This window comes from Penicilliopsis zonata (assembly GCF_001890105.1).
Source record: "Penicilliopsis zonata CBS 506.65 unplaced genomic scaffold ASPZOscaffold_1, whole genome shotgun sequence".
Lineage (NCBI taxonomy): Eukaryota > Fungi > Ascomycota > Eurotiomycetes > Eurotiales > Aspergillaceae > Penicilliopsis > Penicilliopsis zonata.
Window position 1 is genome coordinate 3,321,020 of NW_019208911.1, and position 24,210 is coordinate 3,345,229.

General features: G+C 50.1%; 11 protein-coding genes across 11 annotated transcripts; 5 read left to right on the plus strand and 6 right to left on the minus strand.

Moving 5' to 3' along the window:
- Window positions 1-126: 126 nt before the first annotated feature.
- Window positions 127-1,179, minus strand: ASPZODRAFT_12564 (hypothetical protein; the record flags this gene model as incomplete). The annotated part of the gene is made up of 3 exons (XM_022721435.1): window positions 127-492; window positions 573-970; window positions 1,020-1,179. 3 exons carry the CDS (start codon window positions 1,177-1,179, stop codon window positions 127-129), a joined length of 924 nt encoding a protein of 307 aa, XP_022586263.1.
- A 357-nt stretch (window positions 1,180-1,536) lies between these two features.
- ASPZODRAFT_462982 (hypothetical protein) lies at window positions 1,537-2,488 on the minus strand. Its single transcript, XM_022728372.1, has 3 exons — window positions 2,309-2,488; window positions 1,770-2,209; window positions 1,537-1,716 (listed from the first exon to the last, which is right to left on the minus strand). Exons 1-2 carry the CDS (start codon window positions 2,385-2,387, stop codon window positions 1,770-1,772), a joined length of 519 nt encoding a protein of 172 aa, XP_022586264.1. The 5' UTR covers window positions 2,388-2,488; the 3' UTR covers window positions 1,537-1,716.
- Window positions 2,489-2,923: 435 nt separating this feature from the next.
- Window positions 2,924-4,934, plus strand: ASPZODRAFT_163543 (hypothetical protein; the record flags this gene model as incomplete). Its single annotated transcript, XM_022726631.1, has 3 exons — window positions 2,924-3,390; window positions 3,497-4,247; window positions 4,316-4,934. The coding sequence occupies exons 1-3, from the start codon at window positions 3,285-3,287 to the stop codon at window positions 4,932-4,934; spliced, it is 1,476 nt and encodes a 491-aa protein (XP_022586265.1). The 5' UTR covers window positions 2,924-3,284.
- A 106-nt stretch (window positions 4,935-5,040) lies between these two features.
- On the minus strand, window positions 5,041-6,635 carry ASPZODRAFT_88482 (hypothetical protein). The gene is made up of 5 exons (XM_022730328.1): window positions 6,286-6,635; window positions 6,156-6,222; window positions 5,598-6,085; window positions 5,407-5,541; window positions 5,041-5,350 (listed from the first exon to the last, which is right to left on the minus strand). The coding sequence occupies exons 1-5, from the start codon at window positions 6,423-6,425 to the stop codon at window positions 5,272-5,274; spliced, it is 909 nt and encodes a 302-aa protein (XP_022586266.1). The 5' UTR covers window positions 6,426-6,635; the 3' UTR covers window positions 5,041-5,271.
- A 176-nt stretch (window positions 6,636-6,811) lies between these two features.
- ASPZODRAFT_108745 (hypothetical protein) lies at window positions 6,812-12,189 on the minus strand. Its single transcript, XM_022720969.1, has 3 exons — window positions 11,930-12,189; window positions 10,398-11,854; window positions 6,812-10,083 (listed from the first exon to the last, which is right to left on the minus strand). Exons 1-3 carry the CDS (start codon window positions 11,982-11,984, stop codon window positions 7,000-7,002), a joined length of 4,596 nt encoding a protein of 1,531 aa, XP_022586267.1. The 5' UTR covers window positions 11,985-12,189; the 3' UTR covers window positions 6,812-6,999.
- A 283-nt stretch (window positions 12,190-12,472) lies between these two features.
- Window positions 12,473-16,167, plus strand: ASPZODRAFT_55698 (hypothetical protein; the record flags this gene model as incomplete). The annotated part of the gene is made up of 4 exons (XM_022728556.1): window positions 12,473-12,925; window positions 12,979-13,625; window positions 13,688-15,194; window positions 15,244-16,167. 4 exons carry the CDS (start codon window positions 12,473-12,475, stop codon window positions 16,165-16,167), a joined length of 3,531 nt encoding a protein of 1,176 aa, XP_022586268.1.
- Window positions 16,168-16,471: 304 nt separating this feature from the next.
- ASPZODRAFT_463418 (hypothetical protein) lies at window positions 16,472-18,140 on the minus strand. Its single transcript, XM_022728373.1, has 2 exons — window positions 18,015-18,140; window positions 16,472-17,951 (listed from the first exon to the last, which is right to left on the minus strand). Exon 2 carries the CDS (start codon window positions 17,746-17,748, stop codon window positions 16,657-16,659), a length of 1,092 nt encoding a protein of 363 aa, XP_022586269.1. The 5' UTR covers window positions 17,749-17,951; window positions 18,015-18,140; the 3' UTR covers window positions 16,472-16,656.
- Window positions 18,141-19,149, minus strand: ASPZODRAFT_463582 (hypothetical protein). The gene is made up of 4 exons (XM_022728374.1): window positions 18,548-19,149; window positions 18,458-18,489; window positions 18,335-18,398; window positions 18,141-18,263 (listed from the first exon to the last, which is right to left on the minus strand). The coding sequence occupies exons 1-4, from the start codon at window positions 18,687-18,689 to the stop codon at window positions 18,235-18,237; spliced, it is 267 nt and encodes an 88-aa protein (XP_022586270.1). The 5' UTR covers window positions 18,690-19,149; the 3' UTR covers window positions 18,141-18,234.
- ASPZODRAFT_88495 (hypothetical protein) lies at window positions 19,012-20,119 on the plus strand (the record flags this gene model as incomplete). Its single annotated transcript, XM_022730329.1, has 2 exons — window positions 19,012-19,997; window positions 20,059-20,119. 2 exons carry the CDS (start codon window positions 19,012-19,014, stop codon window positions 20,117-20,119), a joined length of 1,047 nt encoding a protein of 348 aa, XP_022586271.1.
- A 734-nt stretch (window positions 20,120-20,853) lies between these two features.
- On the plus strand, window positions 20,854-22,207 carry ASPZODRAFT_12573 (hypothetical protein; the record flags this gene model as incomplete). The annotated part of the gene is made up of 2 exons (XM_022721438.1): window positions 20,854-20,974; window positions 21,042-22,207. 2 exons carry the CDS (start codon window positions 20,854-20,856, stop codon window positions 22,205-22,207), a joined length of 1,287 nt encoding a protein of 428 aa, XP_022586272.1.
- A 1,169-nt stretch (window positions 22,208-23,376) lies between these two features.
- ASPZODRAFT_148980 (hypothetical protein) lies at window positions 23,377-24,023 on the plus strand (the record flags this gene model as incomplete). Its single annotated transcript, XM_022725443.1, has 3 exons — window positions 23,377-23,519; window positions 23,615-23,715; window positions 23,854-24,023. The coding sequence occupies 3 exons, from the start codon at window positions 23,377-23,379 to the stop codon at window positions 24,021-24,023; spliced, it is 414 nt and encodes a 137-aa protein (XP_022586273.1).
- Between the last annotated feature and the right edge of the window lie 187 nt (window positions 24,024-24,210).

Below are 24,210 nucleotides of genomic sequence, written 5' to 3' on the forward strand. Positions count from 1 at the left end.
GATGTAAGAAAGGTACAAGCTCAGAGCCAAAGCTAAGCGAAAGGTATTTAGATATTTATAACATTATGTATCATAGAAAGCCGAGGTACTATGTTGCTCTTCCCGCCATTCAATGAGATTTATGGCCTAGCGGAACTGAGCAGTCTTGTTGCTCGGCGCGGCAGAGTACAACTGCTGCCCGTTCTTTTTGAAGCCGGTGATGACGGCCTGGCCCTCAGAACTGACAGCCCAGTATGTGAATGACTCGGCCATATCGACGTTGGTGGCGTTGGTGCCGATGAGGATGTGCGCAGGGTTGAGGAGCGGGTCCGAGGCGGCGTCCGTGGCGGCCTTGTAGATGGTGGTCTGGTTTTCAAGCGAAGAGTCAATAGACAGAAATGTGCCTCTGTCGGTGATGGTGTATTCTTCAAGTAGGATTGCAGCTTCCAGGGCCTGGACGGGGAACGCAATGTACTGGTGGTACCAGGTGGAATAGGCAGTGGCCCATGGGACCTGCAAATGGATATAGTCAGAGATAAAAAGAAAGATAGTCTCAAAAAGTTTCAAAGAGCCTAGCTTGTTGCATTACATACATGTCCGATTTCCACCCAGATATCAGACTCCTTAATGTTGGTAGCGGACTTATCGTAGCGAGAGAGGAATCGGACCGGAGGAGTCGTGGTGCCTGCCTCAGCCACTTTGAACATATCGGAGAACATGGTGTAGATGTCATCATTTTTGGAGATATTGGCTGGGTTTGACGGAGGGCCGACAAGGAGGAAGTGATCTCGCCAGGCATACCAGGCCGGAGACTGGGCGATGCCCTGGTTGATGGCAATGGTTTCTGCGGCAGGGTTATACGTGATGCCAATATCCACCGTGTCAGACTTCAGGTAGTCGATGCTCTCTGTAGTATCGCTCTCGTACCAGGCAATCTTAAACGGGGACGACCCATTCTTGACGCTTGACTGGATGTAGGCATCGGCGAGCACTGTGAGGGCGTTAGCAAGAGATGTCTTTCATGAAGAGGACTGACAAACCCTTTATGAGACCGCTTTGGCCAGCACCGCCATTCCCAATGCGAAGCTCGACACTTGCGTCTGAAGAGTTGTATCCTCCATCATAGATATCGGCCGGATCAACTGCATAGGCAGAAGTTGCCAGGACCATGAAAGATGCAAGCTGATTGCTGAACCGCATCTTGATTTCGTTTGAATAACAGGGAGACTTGTAAAACACGCCTCTCACTCTTTGAGGAATCGATCCATCTCTTTTGAATTCCATTTTACGTATACTTCTCAAAACATTCCCCCCCTTTCTTTCAGCAAACCATCTGGGCGTCCGGATGTAGACAATGGTGCCCTTCTCGGGCTTCATCCACGGAAAAGCCTTCCTTGACCTGATTCTGATTGGTGAGGCTGTAGAAATATGTCTCCAGAGGCTTGGGATCACCGGGGTAAATCTTCTCAAATCTATCCGAGAAGATCCCAAAAGAGTATCCCGAGGCTGAGCTGAATGAATGTCTATAGCTGCCAAGCTATTGCACGATCAGATCTGCAGGCTGAATACGAGATGACGGCCCATCGCCGTGGAGGATTCTGTAGATAGTTTGTGAGTTACGTTCGAGATCTGCAGAAGTTAAATTGTTTTCCCTGTTGACTAATCCTCCATGTACGGAGTATCTCGAAAAAAAGAAACAGACCTATCCTGACTTGATGGTATTCCATTTCTCGATATCTGAAAGACAGCAGTTAGTTAACAGTGCTGATCGAGTGTAAACATGCCGAGACTCAATCGAATCCTTCTTCTATAGACGGATGGGTAAGATACTTCTTCCCTCGTGCACCGTCCGTGACCCCCTCAATCGCATTCTCAAAGTAATATTGGCCATTCCTTGGTGTAGCTAGAAGTTCCCCTAGCCCTCCCCTGCTATGGACCCTGATGCCGTGCTCCATCGGTTTCTCGGTACCAGCCCCCTTCTCCCCGATCAACCACTTTTCATCCAATGTGCCAATGAACAAGGCGAGCTCATCGGGTGTTTTCTCCGTCTTCCAGACCAATGAGCTTCCACAGTCGGAACAAAATCCCCGGAGACAGCCTGGAGAAGAGGGGAACTCCTTGTAGGCTGGGAAAGAGGGGAGCGCTGGTGAGACTTGCGAGAGTGACACGGTCAAGAATTGGGGATATAAGCAGCCGGTCCATTTTCGACACATTGTGCACTGACAGGATCCTGACTAGGTATTTTTCACCTAGATTAGCAGCTTATTCCACGCTCGCAGTGATCTGATAGCAGCCATATTTACCAGGGGCGGCCAGTTGTCCCCCTCACCGAAGGATACGTCGTATCGAATCGACCCACAAAGACAGCCTCCAGTTATCAGTGAAGGATGTTCCGCTTCAGTAGTCATTGCGAATAGTGTGTTGTCTGGATATCTTGAACACTTGGGAAGAGACAACCTTGGGTTTCAGGCGGGGGATGTTGAGGTAAGCCACACGAGTTTAGTCTAGAATGGTCAACATTCACCGCAATCTACCTACAAATGAACATTAAATTTTAGAATTTATATCATTGTGAAGGGCCATAGATAGCCTAATGAAGATCTTATCATCTTAAAATAGTGGATTGACGATAGTTATATGTCGGGTATCTAGTGCAATGCTCTTCTCTGGAAGCAGTGGCACATTTTCAAATAGACAGAAACTGATATTCACCTTTATTCTTAGAACTGATATGTTTAAATTTACCAGCCTAGATACTAAATGGCCTCTAACAGCTTCTTCTGGTAGCTGATTGTCTCCGATTCCGTCATATATCAAGTCCCTCCGTTGTTTTCATGAAGAAAGATACCTAAATCAGGTAATAGCGAGATGGTTACCTTGGAGATGATACCACGACTGAATATATACTGATATATACTGTCTAGATCGACATTAATATAGCCTTAAGAATTCTAGAGGCCCTTCCTTATAAAATGTTGCTATGTAGTCTCACTCTAGGACAGTGAAGCACCATGACTTTGGCCTGTCTTTTATCGATGGACAAAGCAGACTGGAGCCAACTCCAGATTATTTTACCACCTGGACTCTGCCTGGATGTCTCTGTCTCTCTGTCTGTTTTGCTCCCTTCTAATTCCCCTGTTGCATCTTCCAGAGGAATGATGACCTATGTTATCCAGTCATTTCCTCAGCTATTCGTCTCCTAAACACTGGCATCCTCTCATATTCCAACAAAATCCATGTCTCTCGCCTGAGAGGGCGAGCCCACTGTCAAGACCTGGCCTTTGGTCCAGCTCGCCTCCCCCAAAATGGATCAGTTTGATAATGAATGGTGGAAGAGCACCCTCATGGGTGGTGCTTTCTGGAGAGAAATAAATGAAAGAAACAGACTCCAGTTAGAGGCCATCTCTCATAGTGAGCCATCTTCTAAATAGCAGATGAAACCCTTTGTGCTGAGCATGGGATTCTCTATCGAGCTGTGACTTCCCCTACTGACCACCCCATTTCTCTGTGAATGCAGCCCAAATTCCTGTCTTCAATGCAGATCCTCCTCGAGACCCTCTTACTCCTCGCAAGGACGAAGCCCAGAAGCCCCGTACTCGTCGTCGCTTTTCCATGAGCGATGCCCTCAGCCTCGCCTTGAAGTCCAGCGAGTCCAAAGACACAGACAACAAGAGCACCTTGGACTTCGGTAAAACGGAGACCAGGACAGGTAATCGTTTTCTTAATTTTGCAAAGCGCGCTCTCTCGCGTACCCCCAGCCAGATCTTCTCACGACGGGGGGAGCACCCTCTATTCCGTTCTCCTTTCAAAATGTCTCCCCCTCCCACCCCCAAGAAAGATGATAAGTTCGCGGTCATCCCGGCCACTGCGATCAAACAGGAGGTTGGCACGCTTTTGAAGCCACTCATGTACTTTCGCGGTGGTGCCTCCTGGAAATGTCTGCCTCGCAATGCAGAGATTGTCAGCATGGACGTCTTCTGGCCCATTCAAGAGAACCAAGACGAGGGTAAAGAAGACATGTTGCCGCTGGAGGAGTTGAAGCCCATCATCGAGTTCCGCTCCCTGCGTGTCCTCAAGATCACGGGCATGATGCAGTCCTACCAGAAGTACATCTGGGAAGTCGTCTGGCTGAACCCCGAACTGACCGATCTTTGGCTTGAAATGGCCCTGGAACCTAGCCTGGAGTCCAACCTTTCTGGCGAGTGGCAGGTCATCAAGCACAATTGGAAGGTCCAGGAACCCTTCGCCGATGGATTTGAGATCTACTAGTAAGTTTCGTCTTTTTTGAATCCTATCTCGCCGAGAGTGCCTTGTAAACAAAATGCTGACCATTTAGCGGCGACAAAGGCACTGGAAACCTGAACCCTTCTATCGGCGACGGCGAGTACCTCGACAAGAACGCCATGGAGAAGGCCAAGATGCGCGCCATGATCGCTGCATCAATGGGCATGTACCTCCCCATCCGGAACATGACTCTTGTCGGCTTTGTCGTCGACGCGGGCCCGTTCCACCTCTTCTTTGACCCGGAGAAACTCAAACGCATCACCTTCAAGCGCGACTGCGTCGATGCAGGCTTCTTCCTCCCCGAAATCATGAAGAATAGAGTCTGCGTTGTGTCTCCCCGTCCCGAGTGCAAGGCTGTTGCGGTCCCCATCCCAAGACAGCAGCCACAGAGCCACAACAAGAATCTCAGCACTGGAGACAAGGACAGTGCCGTGGCTACCCTTGCAGCTGCTCGTGCCGCGGGGACTTTATCGAGCCTCCCCGTCGACGTGCTCAAGGATCTCAAGGTTATCGACCTCAAGGGCGGTAAGAAGATCGGCGAGGAGCCCTTCGACATGAAAAAGCATGGCCATCTCCTTGCTGAAAGAAACAAGGCAGGCTGTGGCAAACGCGGGTGCACCTGTCACTTGAAGGAGAACCAAGCTGGTCAGAAGAAACCTGCGGGCAAGTAATCACTCTGCCTTGATTTGGGTGTATCTATTACGACGCGACGATTTATGAAATAAGCATCAGAGATGAGAAATATCCATAAGAAGAGAGCTTTTACTTGGTAGAAATGCTGTTTCATGATTTCTTGTAATTCAGTTTTGTAATTCAATTTGATTATTGTGTCTTATTCAAATAAGAGCTCTTTTTGTAAAGTATTATCAGGTTATCCATACCATAACTCCATAACCCCGACTTGTCCAATCCAATTTGTGCTTTACACCATCCACATTACCAGAAGTTCATCGCATTATCGTCATCAAGTTAAGCCATTGACATAAGAGCGTGATGCTCTGTAATCGTTCAAGGTCCCTCTTCTTCAATACGGATAGCTCCCTCATTTCCAATACCGTGGGCCCAGAAACCGTCCACATAGAGAGTACTTAAGAAGCGTCAGATCAATTTACTTCTATTGTGAAATAGAAAACAGAGACTCACATATCCGTATGGCTATCGTGTGCGAGAAGCAGCCAGTAACCAAGCAGCCCCTGTGCGAAGATATCGAGGATCGCAAAGAGGACGGTCTCGGTGTCGAGGCTGATTTTCAGATCGAGAGCGCCGGCAGCGAGAGCACTGGAATGGTTTTAGCATACCATTTATGCACAAGCCTTCTGCAACACAGAACTTACATCGGATAGAGAACCTTGACAAGCAGGGAAACAGACGCCATCGAGCCGTAGAAACGCTTGGTCTGTACGTCCTTGTTGTTCGCAGCCCGCTGTCCGTGCAGGATGATATGGTGCGCGAGAACCATGTAGGAAATACAGCTGAGAGCAAACCACACCCAGCGCACATTCTTGTGCCCTGCAAATGTACCGAGCAAGCCGGTACCGAGCATGGCCCAGTCGGCCGCCACGGCGACGACAAAGTACGCCCCCGGGAGACCGGACAGCAAGGTGAGGCTAAGCAGGGCGAGGGGGCCGGTCAAGAACCAGTTGACGTAGCGCAGCCAGAACACCTGGCGGAAGTAGTATTCATGCGTATCGGGGACGTGTTTGTGGGATTCGTGGATCCGGTCACGTTTCCAAGTGATGCCTTCGCCCGTGGCGAGGGCAAGGTAGACGAAGAAGGAGATGGTCGTGCTAAGTGAGACAAGCGTGTGGAAGGTCCGTTTGGGCTGTTTCGGCCATGTCATTATTAGCTTGCTGTTGAGTCCCACGAAACAGTTCCTTGCTCTAAAGCCATACCAGTGGTGCCCGGGCTGTAAGAACGTAGAACACCAGCGACGACAACGCCATCAACACCACGACCACCCTAAAAAAAAACCCAGGTTAGCGATGGTTGATCCCATCCTTGTGTTTGAAAATGCAGTCATACCATAACGTGCGTTGTCCAGTCGTGCCGATTTCCTGGAAAATTGGCTCTGTACCAGGCACAACCGTCGGCACAGGACCGACTGACGGTGTGGATGTAGGAAGAGGGAAAGTCTTATGGCCCAAAAGTGTTGGTTGAATCATTTTGACTGGACTATTGAGTGAGTTGTGCAGTCGAGATGTTGCAGAGTGGAATTATTATTCTGCCTGGCCCTTCATGCGGTCAATATATAGCAGCAAACTCTCCGTGGCATCAATGACGACACCAGCCCAGATTGCAACAAGAAACCTGCCATCAACTCAAAGTGGTCTCTCTATCGCCATAGGCGCGGCGTATCCGGGTCACATAGCCGGGTGAGTACCGCAGATGCAGAAATTATGAGCGTCGTCATGCTGACTTGACATTGGCGTCATGGGGAAGATCTCAGAGCAGCAAGGAACCGATCTAGTGGATTGGCTTTGGTTTAACATTCTTCGGAAATACTTTATTTACCTGGAGATTGAGAGTTAATTTTTGTACGTATAGCTGCTCCTGCTATTGATTTATATAATGATGAAGGACAATTCTTTCAATGTTAATGGGCGAGGTTTATTAATGGATGGAGGTGCAAAATACCGAAAGAGACCAATAGACAAGTAGAGGGATTCTATTACTGGTACAGAAATATAATACATAGAATAAGCCTATATTCCAGAGTTCAGATGCAAGGGAGATGATCTATGCAGATGCAGAAGCATCGATCTCACGAACGACGTCCTCGCAGCGACCGCACAGCGTTTCTTCACCACTCTGGGGTTCCGGTACAACATACCGCCAGCACCGGGGGCATTTCGAATCGTGCGGCGCATAGACGTGGGCGGTTCCTTTGCTTCCATCGGCGCATTCAAACTCCGCGCTGTACTGCCACACCGTATCTGACAGATCGGAAGGAAGAGGGTCAGTCGCCGTACCGACCGTGACAGAGGAAACCACGTAGATGTCAGGAAGCTCCGTCAGGTAGTCTTGAACGCGAGTGAGGGCAGGACTCTGCACTGGGAAGACTAGATGTACGAACGACTGCAAGGAGGAGCCCATTTGTTTCTTCGACCGAGCGTTTTCCTGAGCGGTCTTGATGGCCGAGCCCACCGCCAGAAGATCCTGCGAGTCTGTTTCCAACGCGGGATTGTTCCACTCAGACGCCGGTGCAGATACTATGCGTTTTAGTGGGTGCTCGGTCTGGGACTTGATTAGATCTGGCGTGTGTTCCCAAGACTCCTCGATCAGCATTGGAGTGACAGGAGCCAGAATCTCCTGGAGATGGCGGTAGATGTAGAAAAGAGTAGTCTGCGCGGCTCGTCGGCTGGTGCTGTCCTCGGCGTAGGTATAAAGTCGATCCTTGATCGCCTCGATATAGAATGCAGAAAACTCCATATTAGTCCATCGGTTGACTGCGCTGACGGCCTTGTAAAATTCAAAGTTCTCATACGCCGTTTGGCAATTCAGGACAAGCTGCGAGAGTTGCATGAGCGCGATGTGATCCACCTTCTGCAACTGCTCATATGGGACAATATGGTCCAGCGAGAAATCGGACAAAGCACCGAGCAAAAGCTTGAATGTCACCCGATACTTATGGAGACTGATATTGACGGTCTGGAGAACCTTGGTGCCGATCACAACATCACGCGTGTAATCGCTACTCGCGACCCACATTCGAAGAGCATCAGGACCAAGCGCGTCGTAGACCGGTTGCTGGTTTTCTACTTGTTTCTTGCCCTTTCGTTTCTTCTGCTGGAGCGGAGGAAGCAGGGTTCCGTCCATGATAGCCTGTGGGTACATCACGTTGCCGATAGACTTGCTCATCTTATAGCCATTTTCGTCGAGAGTGAAGCCGTGGGTGATTAGATTCTTGAATGGCGCCCGGGGAGTATTGGAGTTCTCAGAAGAAGAAAGCTGATGAGCAATGAATGTGAGAAGGCTAGACTGAAACCAGCCACGGTGCTGATCGCTTCCTTCAAGGTAGACATCCGCGGGGGGGCGATTGGCAAGCATCTCCAATAGAGACCAGCTAGAGCCGCTGTCAAACCAAACGTCCATAGTATCCGTGCCTCGTCTGTAGCCTGCGCCTGATGACTCCTGGAGCGATGGATGGATCCACGCCTGATCATTAGCATCATCTGTCCACCAGGCATCGATGCCACGCTCCTCGATCACCCTCATGATATGCGACACACTCTCCTTCGTGAGCACAGCTTCTCCAGTTCCACGATGGTACAGGGCGGGAATAGGAACACCCCAGGCCCGCTGACGGGATATACACCATTCACTGCGGTTCTTCACGAAGTTCTGCAAACGCTGCTTGCCGGCTTCAGGGACAAAGTGAACATGCTCCAGAGCTTCCATCGCGCTCCCTCGAATATCAGCGACATCTGCAAACCATTGTTCAGTTGCGCGAATGATGATCGGCTGCTTCGATCGCCAATCGTGAGGATACTTGTGCTCATATTTATGAGTATGGAGAAGTCGGTCTTGGGATTTGACATATTCTAGAACAGCGCTATTTCCCTCTCCAAGGACGTGTTTACCGCATAGAAGCGCGGGATCAGACGGCATGGCCTTCTCGGTGAACTGGCCCTGGTCGTTGACCGGTGCAAAGGCAGGAATTCCGCGAGCCAGACACACCTCATAATCGTCCATGCCATGTCCAGGAGCGCAGTGAACCAGACCAGAGCCGGATTCAGCTGTCACAAACTCGGCCGCAATGACTGGCTGAGACTCGGCTTCGGGGGCTTTGAACAGAGGGCGATAGGTGGTATGTAATGCCAATTCTGACCCAGGGATGCAAGCATGCACGATCGGCAATTCCTCATTGAGAATACCCTGGAGATAGCCGATACGGGACTCTGCGACGATCAACTGACCGTGGGCCTGAGATTCGACAACCACATAGTCCAGAGATTCATTGACTGCGATTGCAGCGTTGGCCGGGAGCGTCCAGGGAGTAGTTGTCCAAATAACAGCACTGAGCCTGTCAACGCTGACACGGGAAGACTCAGCCAAAGATGGTGGAACCGTGACCAGAGGAAACTTAACAACAGCAGCCGTGGAAACATGGTCATCCTTGTATTCCAGTTCCGCTTCTGCTAAGGCTGTCCCAGTGGAAGGTGACCAGTAGACCGGTTTGAATCTTCGATAGATCAGCCCTTTTTCAACCATCTCCCGGAAAACGCCTAACTGCCTCATTTCGAAATCCTTGTTCATTGTCTTGTAGTGATTCTCCCAATCGGCCATAACCGCAAAGCTGCGGAACCCCTTCATCTGCTCGACAACGGTTTTACTCGCTAGTTTGCGGGCAGCCTTACGAATCACCGCTGCACCGGCAGGTCCGCTTATGGAGCTCAGATCTTTCTGCCCTTGCAGAGCCTTGAGCTCAATGGGTAAGCCATGACAGTCCCAGCCGGGAATGTATTGCACCCTTTTCCCCAAGCCGAGGTTCACACGGCAGATGATGTCTTTCAAGATCTTGTTCAAGGCATGTCCGACATGAAGGTCGCCGTTCGCATAGGGAGGTCCATCGTGGAAGACAAAGGGTCGGTCTGCAGGCCGTTCGCGACGCTGCCAGGCGTAGAGCTCATCGGTGCATCGCTGGAGATATTTGGCCTGGTCGGCGGGCGACGCGCGTGGGGGGAATGTCGACTTGGGAAGTTTGAGCGTCGACGACCACGACCGTGTGAGCGACCGCGGCAGTTCCGGCATGCTACCGCTGTCGCATAGCCCGATGATGAATTGATTCAATTGCGTCGAGGGGAAAGTTGAACTGGAGAGCTGTCGGGGTGCTGAAAGATCTCCGCAAAATCTTGCTTGGCCAAGCGATAAAGAACTTTACCAGAGATTACCAGATTACCATACTTAATACGCCTTGTATGCGTTACGGACATGTAATATTATTACGCAGCCATATATCTTCACCGTCGATGTGGACAAGTTCTCATCTTTTGAGGATTTGAAGGAGTTGATATAATATGGATATTAAAGAGAGAATACATCTTTTACGAGATCTTGAAATAATCCTGATTCCCTCACTCCTGCAATCCTACTGTAGCATACATAGTAAGCTAATATATCGTCAGACAACTAACCGCGCCGTTCTTCATAACTTCGAAAAGAAGCCCCGGGAATCCAAATAACTCTGTATTGCCCAGTCCCTGGCCTCCATCCTGACCATCGGCTCCAGCCCTTTGTTTCCCTCCGGTGCTCTCTTCCCAACCGCCCAGGAATTCCACACTGCTCTCGGGGCTGTCACCCCAGCCACGGTTCAACACCATCGGTCGCTGCAGAGCACGTTCCTCGTCGACACTGGAATAGGAGTTTTGCCAGATGCTGCGAAGTCTCTTTGAAATATCTTCATAGGGCGTTTCTGATGTCAAGAGATCTTCACCCAAGTGATCTGCATAAATTGTCCAGCGACTGCGACGGTGGCGGTTAAAGGGGTATGAACCCGGCACATTTCCATGTAAAATTATCTTTGTCACAGTAAGCTGTGATGAGGGGGGAGGAGGAGGAGGTGATGGGTCTGAGAGCCCAGACCCAGGAAATGCTGGCCCAGGGGTTGTGGGGGATGAGATGAATGCATCAAACCCATGGTGGAAATAATTGAAGAAACATTCCGTTGGCAAGGAGGAAGGATCCAAGGGGTTGCCCTGGGCGAGCTCCTCATCTGAATCATCAGCAATACTATTATTGGAAGAGTGCTCGGTATCACTAATTTCAATCCCTCTACCTGGAGATGGACTCATGTGAAGAGGATCCGTCCGACCGCCCGTGGCCCGGTGGATAGATATTCTTCGATCATTCTTACGATATATTGCATCCGGAGGTCCAAATTCTGCGATCAGATCCTGCGGTGTCGTCTCCGACAGGGTAATATAGGTAGAAGAACTTGATCTCCGAATAGCCTCAAGCTTCCCGGCACCGAAGATCTTGAATCGTTCAACCTCGTCTGGTAAAGAGTCCCTGTTTTTGCCCGCCAATGCTGGCGAACGGGGATATTGTGGTTGCTGCGTGAACACTTTGGCTCGAACCTCCGGCCACGAACTACCCTGAAATATAGCCATGGATGTGGCTGGTAGAGCAGCCGAAGAAGAGAGCAATGCTACAAAGTCACATTGGTCAGACCACGCTGAGTCCTGCAAGGGAAACGAAAATGCTATCCCTGGATATGATAGAACGTAGGTCCCGTATGGAGAGGGTGAAGCGGGCGAAACGTATTCCCCCGGGTATGACGGGCCAAACAGCCGATTGTAAACATGGCGGAAACTCGGCCCTTGTTGAGATACTGGCTGATCCTGGGATTTGGCACCCTTGATCACCTCTTGGTTCTTGTACACCAGGTTGATCTTCGTAAAGTCAAGAACCTCGATCAGACGTAATCTTTGATCGGGGCCATCGAAGCGCAGGCGTAAGCCATTCGCTGGAAGCTGGAGTAGCACCGGCTTTTGCAGAGGTTCTCCTGATGAGTATGCAATATCGATGGCGGGGTACAGTTGAGGATGTGATTTGAGGCGGCTAAGGACGTTGTGAAGCGATGCACCTAGAGCTGTGTCCAGTTAGCCCAGGAACTTTTCTACTCCATCGACGGAATTAAGAAATAACCAGAACTTGCTTATCGGACCCAGGCCCTTGCCTGGGAATATCTGAGCTTGCGTCGAAGCTTTCGTGGTCGCCATCCGGAGCTACGACCTGTTATCGTGGATGGGCAATGAGGGGTTGGTCACTGTCCATGCAGTGACGGAGCAGTGCTTAGATGTCTCTGCAGCTTGATTCCAGAAGAAAACACACAATATAAACTGTTATGCAGACAGAATCAGAGGTCCGGGAATAGTCCTTAGAATCTGAAGCATGGAGAATCTTCCCCAAAGACTGAGATGGCTGATGAACTCATCGGAAATCATGTGAGCAGCGGGTATGACCAAGGCGATGTTGGGACCGGAAAGTGGCACGTGCACGCCAGGCGACGGCTTTGTTTACATTTTCCCCGTCGAGGCGGAGCGCCGAACACATTCTGGTCCCTATCAACCACGACAACAAAACTCGACACCTGGTGTCCCCAAGGGGTTTTCGCAGAAACAAAAGAAATCTAAGACCGCGGTGCAGGTCTGCTACTGGAGCGAGATTTTCTAATATCTGTTATCGTTCTATCTAGCGATCTGTCACAATGGCCGGCCCCCAACGGCCTACGTCTGGGCTGCCAACCAGACGGTCAGCACTACGCCAAACCACACGTCGAGTGGGAACGACAGCGACAGAAAGACCTGAGTCTGTGATGGGAAACGCCAGAACAGTCACCGCGAGTGCGCCACGCGTTCAACGCGCTCCCAGCGAGCAACCCAGCAATCCCACGAAAAGAAAAGAAAGGGAGTTTGAACACACGATTGGCGAGGACACCAGTATCCATGTTGTGGTCCGATGCCGAGGACGTAATGATCGCGAGGTGAAAGAAAACAGCGGGGTGGTTGTTTCGACAGAGGGTGTGAAGGGTACTTCGGTTGAACTGTCTATGGGACCTAATGCGGTGTCAAACAAAACCTACAACTTTGACAAGGTTTTCTCACCAGCTGCAGACCAGGCTATCGTCTTCGATGATGTTGTTGCACCTGTATTGACGGAAGTAAGTATGCCCCCTTAGCCACGTAGGAAGATTCCATACTAACAAAATCCTAGATGCTTGCTGGTTTCAATTGCACGATTTTCGCATACGGCCAAACAGGCACCGGTAAGACATATACAATGTCTGGAGACATGACAGACACACTTGGTATCTTGTCTGATAATGCCGGTATCATTCCACGCGTGCTTTATTCATTGTTCCAGAAGCTCGAAGACACCGAGAGCACAGTGAAGTGTTCATTCATTGAACTATACAACGAAGAATTGAGAGATCTATTGTCTGTGGAGGAAAACCCGAAGCTGAAAATTTTCGAGAACGAGCCGCGGAAGGGTCACAGTGGAAGCACCATGGTACAAGGCATGGAAGAGACGTACATTGATTCAGCGACAACTGGAATCAAGCTTCTCCAGAAGGGCAGCCACAAGCGTCAGGTTGCCGCAACAAAATGCAACGACCTGAGTTCGAGAAGCCACACCATCTTCACCATCACTGTTTATACTAAGCGAACCACCGAATCCGGCGAGGATTACATTAGTTCTGGGAAATTGAATCTTGTGGATTTGGCTGGCAGCGAAAATATTCAGCGCAGTGGAGCTGAAAACAAACGCGCGACAGAAGCTGGGTTGATCAACAAGAGCTTGCTTACTCTTGGACGAGTTATCAATGCCTTGGTTGATAAGAGCGCACATATCCCTTATAGGTATGCTAGAGCCCCATATATCGGCGTCTAGATATCTGATCAAATACTAATTTCACCGCCAGGGAATCCAAGCTCACTCGATTGCTCCAGGACTCTCTCGGGGGCCGGACAAAGACTTGCATCATTGCTACCATTTCTCCGTCTCGAAGCAACCTTGAAGAAACAATGTCCACTTTGGACTACGCGTTCCGAGCGAAAAATATCCGCAACAAGCCGCAGATTAATTCTACGATGGCCAAGAAAACCTTACTCCGCGAGTTCACTGTTGAAATCGAGAAGCTCAAGAGTGAGCTCATTGCTACAAGACATCGCAACGGTGTTTATATGACAGCAGATGCATATGAGGAAATGACAATGGAGAGTGAATCTCGCAGAATCGTGAACGAGGAACAAAGAGCCAAGATCGAGTCGATGGAGTCCAGCCTGCGACACAAGGTTCAGGAACTTTTGACATTGACAAGTAACTTTAACAACTTGAAAAAAGACAACGAGGATACCCGAGTCGCTTTGAATAATACGAACGATATCCTTCAACAGACCGAAATTGTTCTCAAAGATACTAGAGACAGTCTGGAGGAGGAAGAAATGCTACGTCAAGCTCACCAGGACACCGAGGCCCAATTACACGGTATTGGGACGAACCTTCTGTCCACCCTGAAGAGCACGCTTAGCGATGTGAACGGGCTGCATGCGAAAATTCAACGCAAAACTGACCTTCACGACACCAATCTTCAGGGTTGGCAATCTTCAGCCGACAAAGTTACTGATGTCACGAGCCATATTGAATCCAAGGTGGAGCAATTCCAGATTCAACAGGCTAGATCGCTTCAGGAGCTGGCCACCAAGATCAACCAACATGTGATTTCAGAATTCCAAAACATTCAAGTCAATCGTTCTGAATTGCATGAATTTACCATGTCATTTGACAAGGCAGAGGAAGAGACGAAGGAACAAACCATCCGAGCAAGCCATGAAATGAACGACGTTCTGGAGGGGATTAAAGTTCTACGTGAAGAGGTAAAATTAAAGGTTGGAGAGGGTTTGAATGGGTTGTCTGCGGCTGCCGCTCGGATCTCGAAAGATGTCATCGGGGAGCTAGCGGATTTTCACACGCAGCTTCGAGGATCATATGCATCTCTTGGGAGTGACCTGAAAACTGTGTTCGAGTCCCTGGCTCAACACATGTCGGCTCAAAGCAAGGAGATACTTGAGTTGAGACAGCAGTTGCAGGAGGCCAACCGTCAAACAATTGAGGCCAACAGACAAGCTTCGATGAATTTGACCCAGGCGATGGAAGAGGAGCAAGCGAATGTCGAGGCAGAACGTGATGCATTGGTCTCGAAGATAAACGCATTGGTCGAAGAATCTAGGCAGAGACAATATGGTCGCTTGAAGCGCAAGATTAACGATATTGGAAAGAATGTTGCATCTTCGGGCGACGTACTTGAGCGTGCGACAACTCAGTACAGACAGAAAATTGACCACTGGATGGAAAGGGATAATCTCTTTGCGGCAGAGCTGGATGCTTCTAGAGGCGAACTGGAAGAAAGAATGGATAATGATTGGGAGGTAAGATGCCCGAAATTGGATGACAAGGTGCTTTACTAAATTGTGTTAGACGTTTGACTCCCGCAATGTCTCCATCCAGAAGGCAACTGAAGCGGTGCATGAAGAAACTGTGCGTATTGTTGATGCACAGATGGAAGATATGGCGACTCAAATGGCAGCGTTGGACGATTTTGTGGCCGAGGCGCGGTCACAAAACGGGCGGTATTGTGAGGCACATATGAATCACTTAGACACCATGGCAGCTACAGTCCGACGGTCATACTCGACTTTCGACAATCGGTTCCAAGACTTGAATGGCCGAGTGGGTCAGATGAAGGAGGAGGTTCTCTCTCACACCCATGACGCGCAAAGCTTGATCGACCCATTGTCCGACGAGGTACGCCAGCCTTTATCGAATCTTCGCGACTACATCCAATCTCGACCTTTGCAAGAGTACGTTGTTACCGGTGAAACTCCGCGGAAGACGAACTATCAGTATTCTACCTCGTTGCCACGTACCGAACAACATGACTCTCTGCGCTCCCGCATGAGGAATTCCAAACAACTGAATAATCTACCTTTCAGTGGTGAAGATCAACTGTCTCCAGTTGACAATGCGCCAGTTTCATTATCACCAGCCAAGACTTTTGTGTATAACGATGTCCGGGGGGAAGCAGGAAATGTATCACATCCTACAGATATCACCTCTCCTCTCCGAGAAGTCGACGTGAATATCGCCAAACAGCTTGCATCTGATGCTGGCTCCACTACCCCGACTCGCAAGTTGTCTATGGACAAAGAGGTTACGTCCGAAAAGGACGATGTTGACCAGCGCCCTGCCAAGCGCCATTGTCCCAGTACTGCGACAGCGGATTCGAAACTCCCTCAGAAAGCCGTTACCCGGAGGATGGCTAGTATGCTAGAGGGCAGAGAGAACGTGCCACTATCGACACCATCAGGGGGACGGAGACTCAGGAATCGCCAGTCTGATTGAATAGCCATATAAATCCACATTGGCATTACTCTAAGCCTCTTGGCTAACGTTTCAGTTTTTTTCTTGATCTCCGTGATCCACTCTTTATTTCTGGAGCTGAGCTTGAAGCTCGCCACCATTCACCTTTACAGGGCTTGGGATTTCGTTTGTGTATTCGGCGCTTGATGAATAATCATGTGGAGTGAGCGGGAATTGTTTGTTTGGTCTCTTTCCTGGCGTTCTGTTGTCTTTAATCTAAAGTGGTCTTGGACCTTTATACGGTTCTCGTCCCTTCTTTTGCCTTGGGTAGTTAAGGGTGGTGCATTGGTCCTCAAAATGATACCCAAATACTTATTTTCTTGGCTGACAGCTTGCCTTTCCATATTTCAAATTGACTTAAATACAGATGTAAGAATATTCAGTTGGATGATGAGGTCAGTCGAGAGAACATTCTTGTATATCAGTATCTATACCAAAGGACTAGCCGCCTGCTACCTCATGTACGGAACATTAAATCACATCTGGGAGGAGGGATTGTTCTGGATGATCTCCCTGATTTATGAGCCCTGGAGAGTCATGTTGATCTTCATTATGTTGGTCTTCCTCCGCCGCGGACGTGGGTGGTTCCCCCGCCTCAATAACATGGCGGAGCTCTCTCATCCGCTTTGCGAACTGGTCCATCATATCCTCCAGTCGCTGGCTACCTGTGCCCCTTTCCCTTTCTTTTATTCCCGCCGGCAAACCTGCCGTCCCCTGGATTTTCAACATGATTCCACTGTTTCCAGCCTGTTCGCCCGACGAGCCGTTCTCGAACGTGGGCGCCGGCAGTACGGCGGTGTCCAGCACCTGCCACGCCGGGGTCAGGCTGTGTGCTGCTGTGACCCTGAACGGAGCCGAATACTGCGCAGGAGGGGGCAGCTGGGTTGCTGGAGATGTCGAAATTGACCGAACACCACCGGCAGCAGTAGTACTTGTAGGACCGACATCGCCGCCACCGCTCTGTATTGATTGTTGTTGCTCTGATGAGGGAGACGGTTCCATGTCGAGGATGATATAATTTTCTCGTACCCCTGGAATCGGCGGTGGTAGAAGGGAGGGTTTTTCGGGATTTCCAAGCTCCGCCTCACCGGTGTAGGCTTCGTCTTGCTCGTGTGGGTGGGAATTGCGCTGCAGGGCGGAAGCACCTTTATCCTGGCCGGGTTCTAGCACACGAAAGGCCGCCTCTGTTATGATATCAGTGTCGTCGTCGGAGAAGATATAGTGTACTGTTGGATGGAAGTATTCTGCGGAGTGGGCATCCTCGATGAGTGTGAAGAAAGGCTGGAATCGCGAGTGCGTTGTCGAGGGTGGAACATCCGGATGTGCTGCGTCTGTTTCATAGTTTGGTGACCCCGTGTATTCGATAGCTTCATGGCTAGGTGCTGGAGAGGCATCGGTGACAGCATGGCTATCTACCTCTTCCGCGGAGGACCGTCGATCGATGGGTCGTGGTCGAGATGGAAGTTGTTGAGTGCCCGAGGAGGGTCTTCGGAGGGACTGCTTGGAGGATGAAGATGAGGGAGGACGAGGGGCGGATCCCGTATTCTTAGGAAGGGAAGACATCTCCAGTAAGCGAGAGCTACATTGCGTAGGGGAGGGGGGGTGTTATTGATAAGCTGTGCTGCTGGAAGTTGGCTGGAGCTAGGTCAGGTCATGATGCGCCAAAAGCGGCCAAACCAATCCGGGGCGGCTTTAAGCTTATCGATACGGTCATGTGACCGTGTCATTCACGTGTCTGGGATGGCCGTTGCTGCGATGGCGAGAATCTGTGATGGCAATTTATCAGGATCGATTGCTGGACATGGTATTTGGGCTAAAACCCCGATTACTTTGGTTATGGTCTCAGCGAAGGATGTAGACGCTTAATCTGATAGAACCTGTAATATAGAACTTCTGGAGAAGACATCCGGCTTGAGACCTTCGTCTTTAGGAAAATCACGAAGGAAAGTAGTAAAAAACAATGCAATGGTCATAGGGTATCGCAATCCAATTCCAGTCCGTCAACGCCTCATTTCCATGCTGTATAAATAATAGAGGGAAGCGCCCTTGTTACTCGTCATTTTGTTTCCACTCGAACTCTGCATTGATCATTAGCCCCGTTCACGCGGGGGAAGAAACGAAAAATCGGAGAAGAAAAGAAAGCTCATACTCTGTCTGCACATGGGACACAGTCCCTTGGAGCTTTCCTGTTGAATCCAGGTCAATAAACAATGCTGCGGAACAGGTCAGCCCAGCCGTTCTCAAATGAGGAGATTGAGCTCCACAATCACACCATATGAAATGAATGTCCGCATTTTCCGAGAACTATACCCAAAAAAACGTGTCAGTCCGCGGTCTGAAAGGAAGGATTGATATCTCTTACGCAGAGAGCAGTCATCGCCGGGAAATTTGCAGGTTGGACAGGTGCCGTCAAACTGGACGCGGCAGATACCACAGACTTCGTCGTCAGGCATATTCCATCGCCACGTCGCGATGGCGTTCCATTCTTTAATCTTCACCTTCATCCTGGCACTAAGCAAGAGGATAGAAGAAGTAGAAATTTGGTTGACGCCCACGGCAAATGGTTTGTGTAGAGCCGTCGGGAAAACAGCGACGTTGAGAGGCCGACGGGTCTTATCAGGGACAGGCGCTTTGTTTACCAACCGGATATCGGAGGCTCACCGGGCCTTCTCCGCATTGCTGATAAGTTCACTCCTTCCGGCTCTGCTCTGCTGCTTACGCCTTTCCATGTTCTCTCGTCGTCATTTTCGGTTCTTGGTGCTTTTCCTCGGCATGTAAAAATACCCTTCCACCATTAAAATCTTTTCTCCTGCTCTAGTTGAAGCCATGGTTTTTGTGGCTCTTCGTTCCTCCCTGTTCGCCGGTTCCCCTCATCGCCTAGTGCGCCCTGCCATGTCTACTTCACAACAGCTGCGACAGCAGACTCAATCTCGGCAGATCTCCTTTTCATCGTATCTGGTCACTCCCAAGGAGCTCAGTGATGCTCTGAAGCGGAATCCTCCGACCAAGATCTCGACATCGCCCCGCGTGGTCCCCGTATGTGCCGCTTGGTTCATGCCAAACGACCCCGAAGGGCGCAAGGGGATCGACGTCTTCCGGAAGCATCATATTCCGCAAGCACGGTTCTTCGACATTGATGTGATCAAAGACAACGACTCCCCGTATCCGCATATGCTACCAACATGCGAGACGTTTGCAGAGGCAATGAGTGAGCTTGGTATCCGCCGAGATGATGAGATCGTGGTGTACGACACAGAGGAGCTTGGAATTTTCAGTGCCCCGCGTCTAGGCTGGACGCTGAGAGTATTTGGGCACCCGAACGTGCATATCCTTAACAACTACCGCCTGTGGGTTCGTGGAGGATTTCCGACTGAAAGTGGTGATTCTGCGCCGGTCGAACGATCGAAGTACCCCGTGCCCACGTATGACTCGAAACTGGTGGTTCCCTTTTCCGAGATGAAGGAGATTGCCAAAGATTATGGAAAGGAGGGCGCTGAGCCGATCGAAATTCTGGATGCCCGTTCCTACGGTCGTTGGGCGGGAACAGAACCCGAACCACGCCCTGGTCTGTCATCTGGGCATATTCCCGGCTCTAAGAGTCTCCCATTCCAGGAGTTACTGGACCCGGAGACGAAGACTTTTCTTCCTGGAGTGGAGTTGCGCAAGGTGTTCGAGAAGCGGGCGATTGACCCATCACAAACGATAATCAGCTCTTGTGGTACTGGTGTCACGGCAACAATCATCGAGACTGCACTGGGAGAGGCAGAACTGGGTGACCCAAACCTTCGAAGAGTCTACGATGGAAGCTGGACGTGAGTTACAGAGCCCATACGAGTCTTCACTGATGGAGTGCTAATCTCAGACAAACCACAGCGAATGGGCGCAACGTGTCAAGGAATCAGACGGCCTGATCAAGAAACTGAAAGAGCAATAGTCGGGACTAGGTCTACTGGTATCTATCATACCTAGAAGCATGTCATTGATTCATGTGCACTATTATGTCAATGGGAAAGACTTGATATGCCTATCGCGCTAGTGAATATGATTATTCTCCCAACCCACTCAGTCTTGATCTAGATGATCAAATAAAATAATATTGGAATAGTGGAATAGACTGTCTATAAAGTCCTTGACATGAATAATAATACTAATAATACTAATACCTGGTCAAGCTGATAGATAGCTTACGTGAGGCTTGCTTAGTCAAGAAAATTATGCAAAAAATGGCGACGGATGATGGATTATGACTCGCCGACTGCGGTGTTGCCTTCATCTTCCTGGCGCTTCTCCTGCAGTCAGGAATCCCCCCTCCAGAATCAAATATGGTGCAAATAAAGAGTCTCTACTACCTTGGCTTATATTGTGAGTGATTTTTTTCTTGTTTAGATGTTCTCACACCCTCCTTGTTCGCTACCAAACCCCCATTACTGCTGCTGTTCATACCGCTGCGCCGATGCCCCCACATTCCCATCTCCGCCTCATCGAACGAACCTCCTTCTTGAGCGACGACGCCTCCAGCATTAGTCGCACGCTGACATCGCCTGCGGCTTCGTCGCGGTAGTGGAAGTTTCCAGCTTCCTCTAGGGATCTCGTGTTTCTATCAATCACCTCCGTTCCACTTGCCTCTCGACTACGTCTTGCCTGGCGCCGACTTTCACTCTTTCAGTCATGTCTACCGGACGCAAGGTCTTCCACTGCGCCGTGGACGAAACGGCTCTGACCACCAATATCAGCGAAATCAAGAAATGGACGGCGAACGGCGCAATTACTTTGATTGTGCCTCTTTACAGTAAGTGTCACCCATGCTGAAGCACCGTGCGACCTTGTCCCGCTCATCGAGTCCTCGCTTCATCCAGCCCTGGAACGCCTACATGCTCTCAAACGAGCCGGATCACAAGTCGCTATCAACGCCCGCGAGGCTGTCCGCTTTCTCGACCGAGTCACCTCCGGAAAAGATAATGTCCCCGTCGACCACGTCGTTCTGCAAGGCCCGATGGAACAGTATGAGACCTGGGCCCAAGCGGAGAATTATTTTCTACCGGAATTCGAGGAGGAACCGGAGGCAGCAGCCAACGGAGATATTACCACTGTCGACAAGACCGATCTTATTCGCGGATCCGAGAAGAATAACATGGTCGGCAAAAATGGCGATTCCCCCGACGATCTGTCCCAGATGCTTCTGAGCAAGCTGAACTTCAAAAAGGATTCTGATGCGGTTTCGATCACTTCCGTTGGAACTCGCAGTGGCCAGGCCTCTCCTCCGTCTTCCAGAAGCTCCCGGACTAGCCCAGAATGTAGTGGCTCACACCTGCTCGCTAATGGAAGCTCTAAGGATGTCAAGGCAGCAGTCGCCATTGGACATCGCCGTTCCGCTTCCGGCTCTACTATCCCCTCGGTGCCCTCGTCGCTACGGCCGTTGCTCTCTGCGCTCATCTGGCGACTGTACAGTGGCCCGGAGGCTGGGAGAAATTGCATTTTGATCACCAACGACCGCGAAACTCAGACCTGGGCCCAGAAATTCGGCATTGGAACCAAGAATATCCATCAGTTGCGGACCGCCATCCAATATGAGGAGCGGGAGTACAAGAACAGATGCAAGTATGCAGAGAAGACGCAAACCATCGTGACTAGCGAGCCGAAGACCCTTCTCTCATACGAGGAAGACGAAAGCGATGAAGACGAGCTTGTCTTTGTTCCTCGCAGTCGCGGCAAAGGTCCTCCTACCAGAGGTGGAGGCGCGCGTGCTAGCAGTGCTCGCAAGCCTGCTGCAGTCAAGGCAGCCGCTCCACCAGTCGAAGCCGTGGCCGAGATCCCTACGCAGCCGATTGACCCGGATTCTTTCAGCCGCTCCCTGGGCGTGCCTACCAGCAAGCAGCCTACCATTGATCTGAGCACGCAGGCCGGTGCTTCCCGTGGAATCGCGAGCGCCTCCCGTCGCCACGCCAACGCCCGACGGGGCGGCGGCTCTCGCGGACCTTCCCGTGGGAGCAGCCGAGGCCGTGGCAAACTGTGGGTTCCTTGATTGCAAGTCCAGAGTCCGTTGATCCCCCTGGTGAATCCAACGGACGAGGCACATGGATCTCCTTTTACCTAGAACAACACTGTTCGGTCCCTGAAGCATAACAGAAGCCCATTTTACCCGCGCTGCCTGCTGACCGAACCTGTTGACACAAGTGAGGGCAGGTGAATGAGGCTAATGGCATACTTTCCAGTGGACGATGGCAATATACGCGTTGACTATGGCGAGGTATTGCTATGTACTGTTCCCGTCTTCTAATCCTTACATCGACCCAGTCAGTGTTATGAAGTGGCTCAGGCGGCAGGGAAATCTCGAATCGACCAAGCGTGATTCTTCCAGCAATCTCATTATCTGTCGATCATTTGCTGCCTGGGCCTAGGAGGGAAAAGACCGAAGGTTCCCTATTTCCTTTTTCCTTTTTTTTTTTCCTTTATGCCTGTGCACGCAACCACCCGGACTGAGGGAGTACTTTATATGAGTTGATCAGCCAGGCTTGTGTGCCTTGCTGTTGGGGGAAAAAAAAACAAAAAAACAAAATCTCCCTATTAAACCTGCTCATGGATTTGTCTGGTTAAATGGTCACTCTATGGGAAGGGAAAAAAAGAAAAAAAATCCCGAAATTGTTGCTGGGAGGAAGGAATCCTAATGGCTTCTTATTTTATTTTTTTTGCTCTTGGTCTTGCGCATGTCTATTTCGCTTATGAAATTTGGGGGATGTATGTATGCACTGAACTCATGGAGATACGCGATAACTAGTTTTAGTTAAATGATTGGTATCTATATTTTTACTTGACTTGAACCAATAAGCCAGCCCGCAGCCAGAACAACAGAATAAACCCTGACATCCAATATTTGTTTTGTTTCTCTCGTTGCCCGCCAACGAAGAGACAATAATAAAGCGATGCTGCAAACGGCGTCGTTGCCCCGCCCAACTGACCCGTGGAAACCGAAGCTCCCGATGCCATCACATCACTTGACCTCACCTCGAGTGATCGTCGTCCATCATCCCATCATTTTTAAACCTGTCCATATCCATATCCCATCGTGAATCACTCACTGTCTTATAACACTGATCGCTAGCTAGACTCATTACACACATACACACCGAGCCCGAGCATAACTATACCATCATCATCATCATCATCATCATCATCATCATCATCATCATCATCATGGTCAACTCTGATATCGACGAGACCTCGCTTGCGATCTCGCCCATCGAGCGACGCAACTCGCTGGAGAAGCACCTGCTGACACGCCCAGATCCCCATGATTTGAAGGAAAGACACATCTTGCTCGATACAACTGTAGCTCCGTGAGTATTTTTGTTATTATTACCCCGCAATATCTCCTCCTCTCCTCGTCATCAACAAAAATAATCAGATTGGATGATATGGCTAATGTGACAAGATCCCTCCAAGCTGCTCACCAGGAGCTCGCCCGCCAGCGAACCTCCGACTCCCTGAAGAAGAACCTCGAACGTCGTCCTGATCGTGACGAACTGGTTGAGCGTATGTCCGCTTGGATTTCATCGTGATCTTGAACCAGCGACATCGTAGCCATAGCCACTATCCCACCTCTTCATTGCCCATTATACCACTTGACAGAAAGAAAGAGAAAAAGGAAATACTAAAGTTTTCTTGATACAGGAAACATTCTCCCCTCTCTCGGCACGGCGCCGGCGTTGCAGGCCAATGCGCTCGAGCTTGAAAAGCACATGCGGGCCGATAGCCTGGAGCACAAGATCCAGAACAGACCACAGCCTGAGGATTTGATCTCGCAGGGCATCTTGGCTGAGGATGAGGATCCTAGGGCGTAATTGGGAGAAACTGCGCATCACAAAGGCTCGCGAGAGAAGTTCCGTTATTCCATTTCATTTTATCCTTATGATACGGTGAAGTATTCTTAACTTGTGATTATTCTTGTTTGTAAACAGACCACTCAATCGAGTCATCATTTTAAACAGCCTCTCAGTTGTTGTAACAGTTTCATCTTCAACAAGAGAT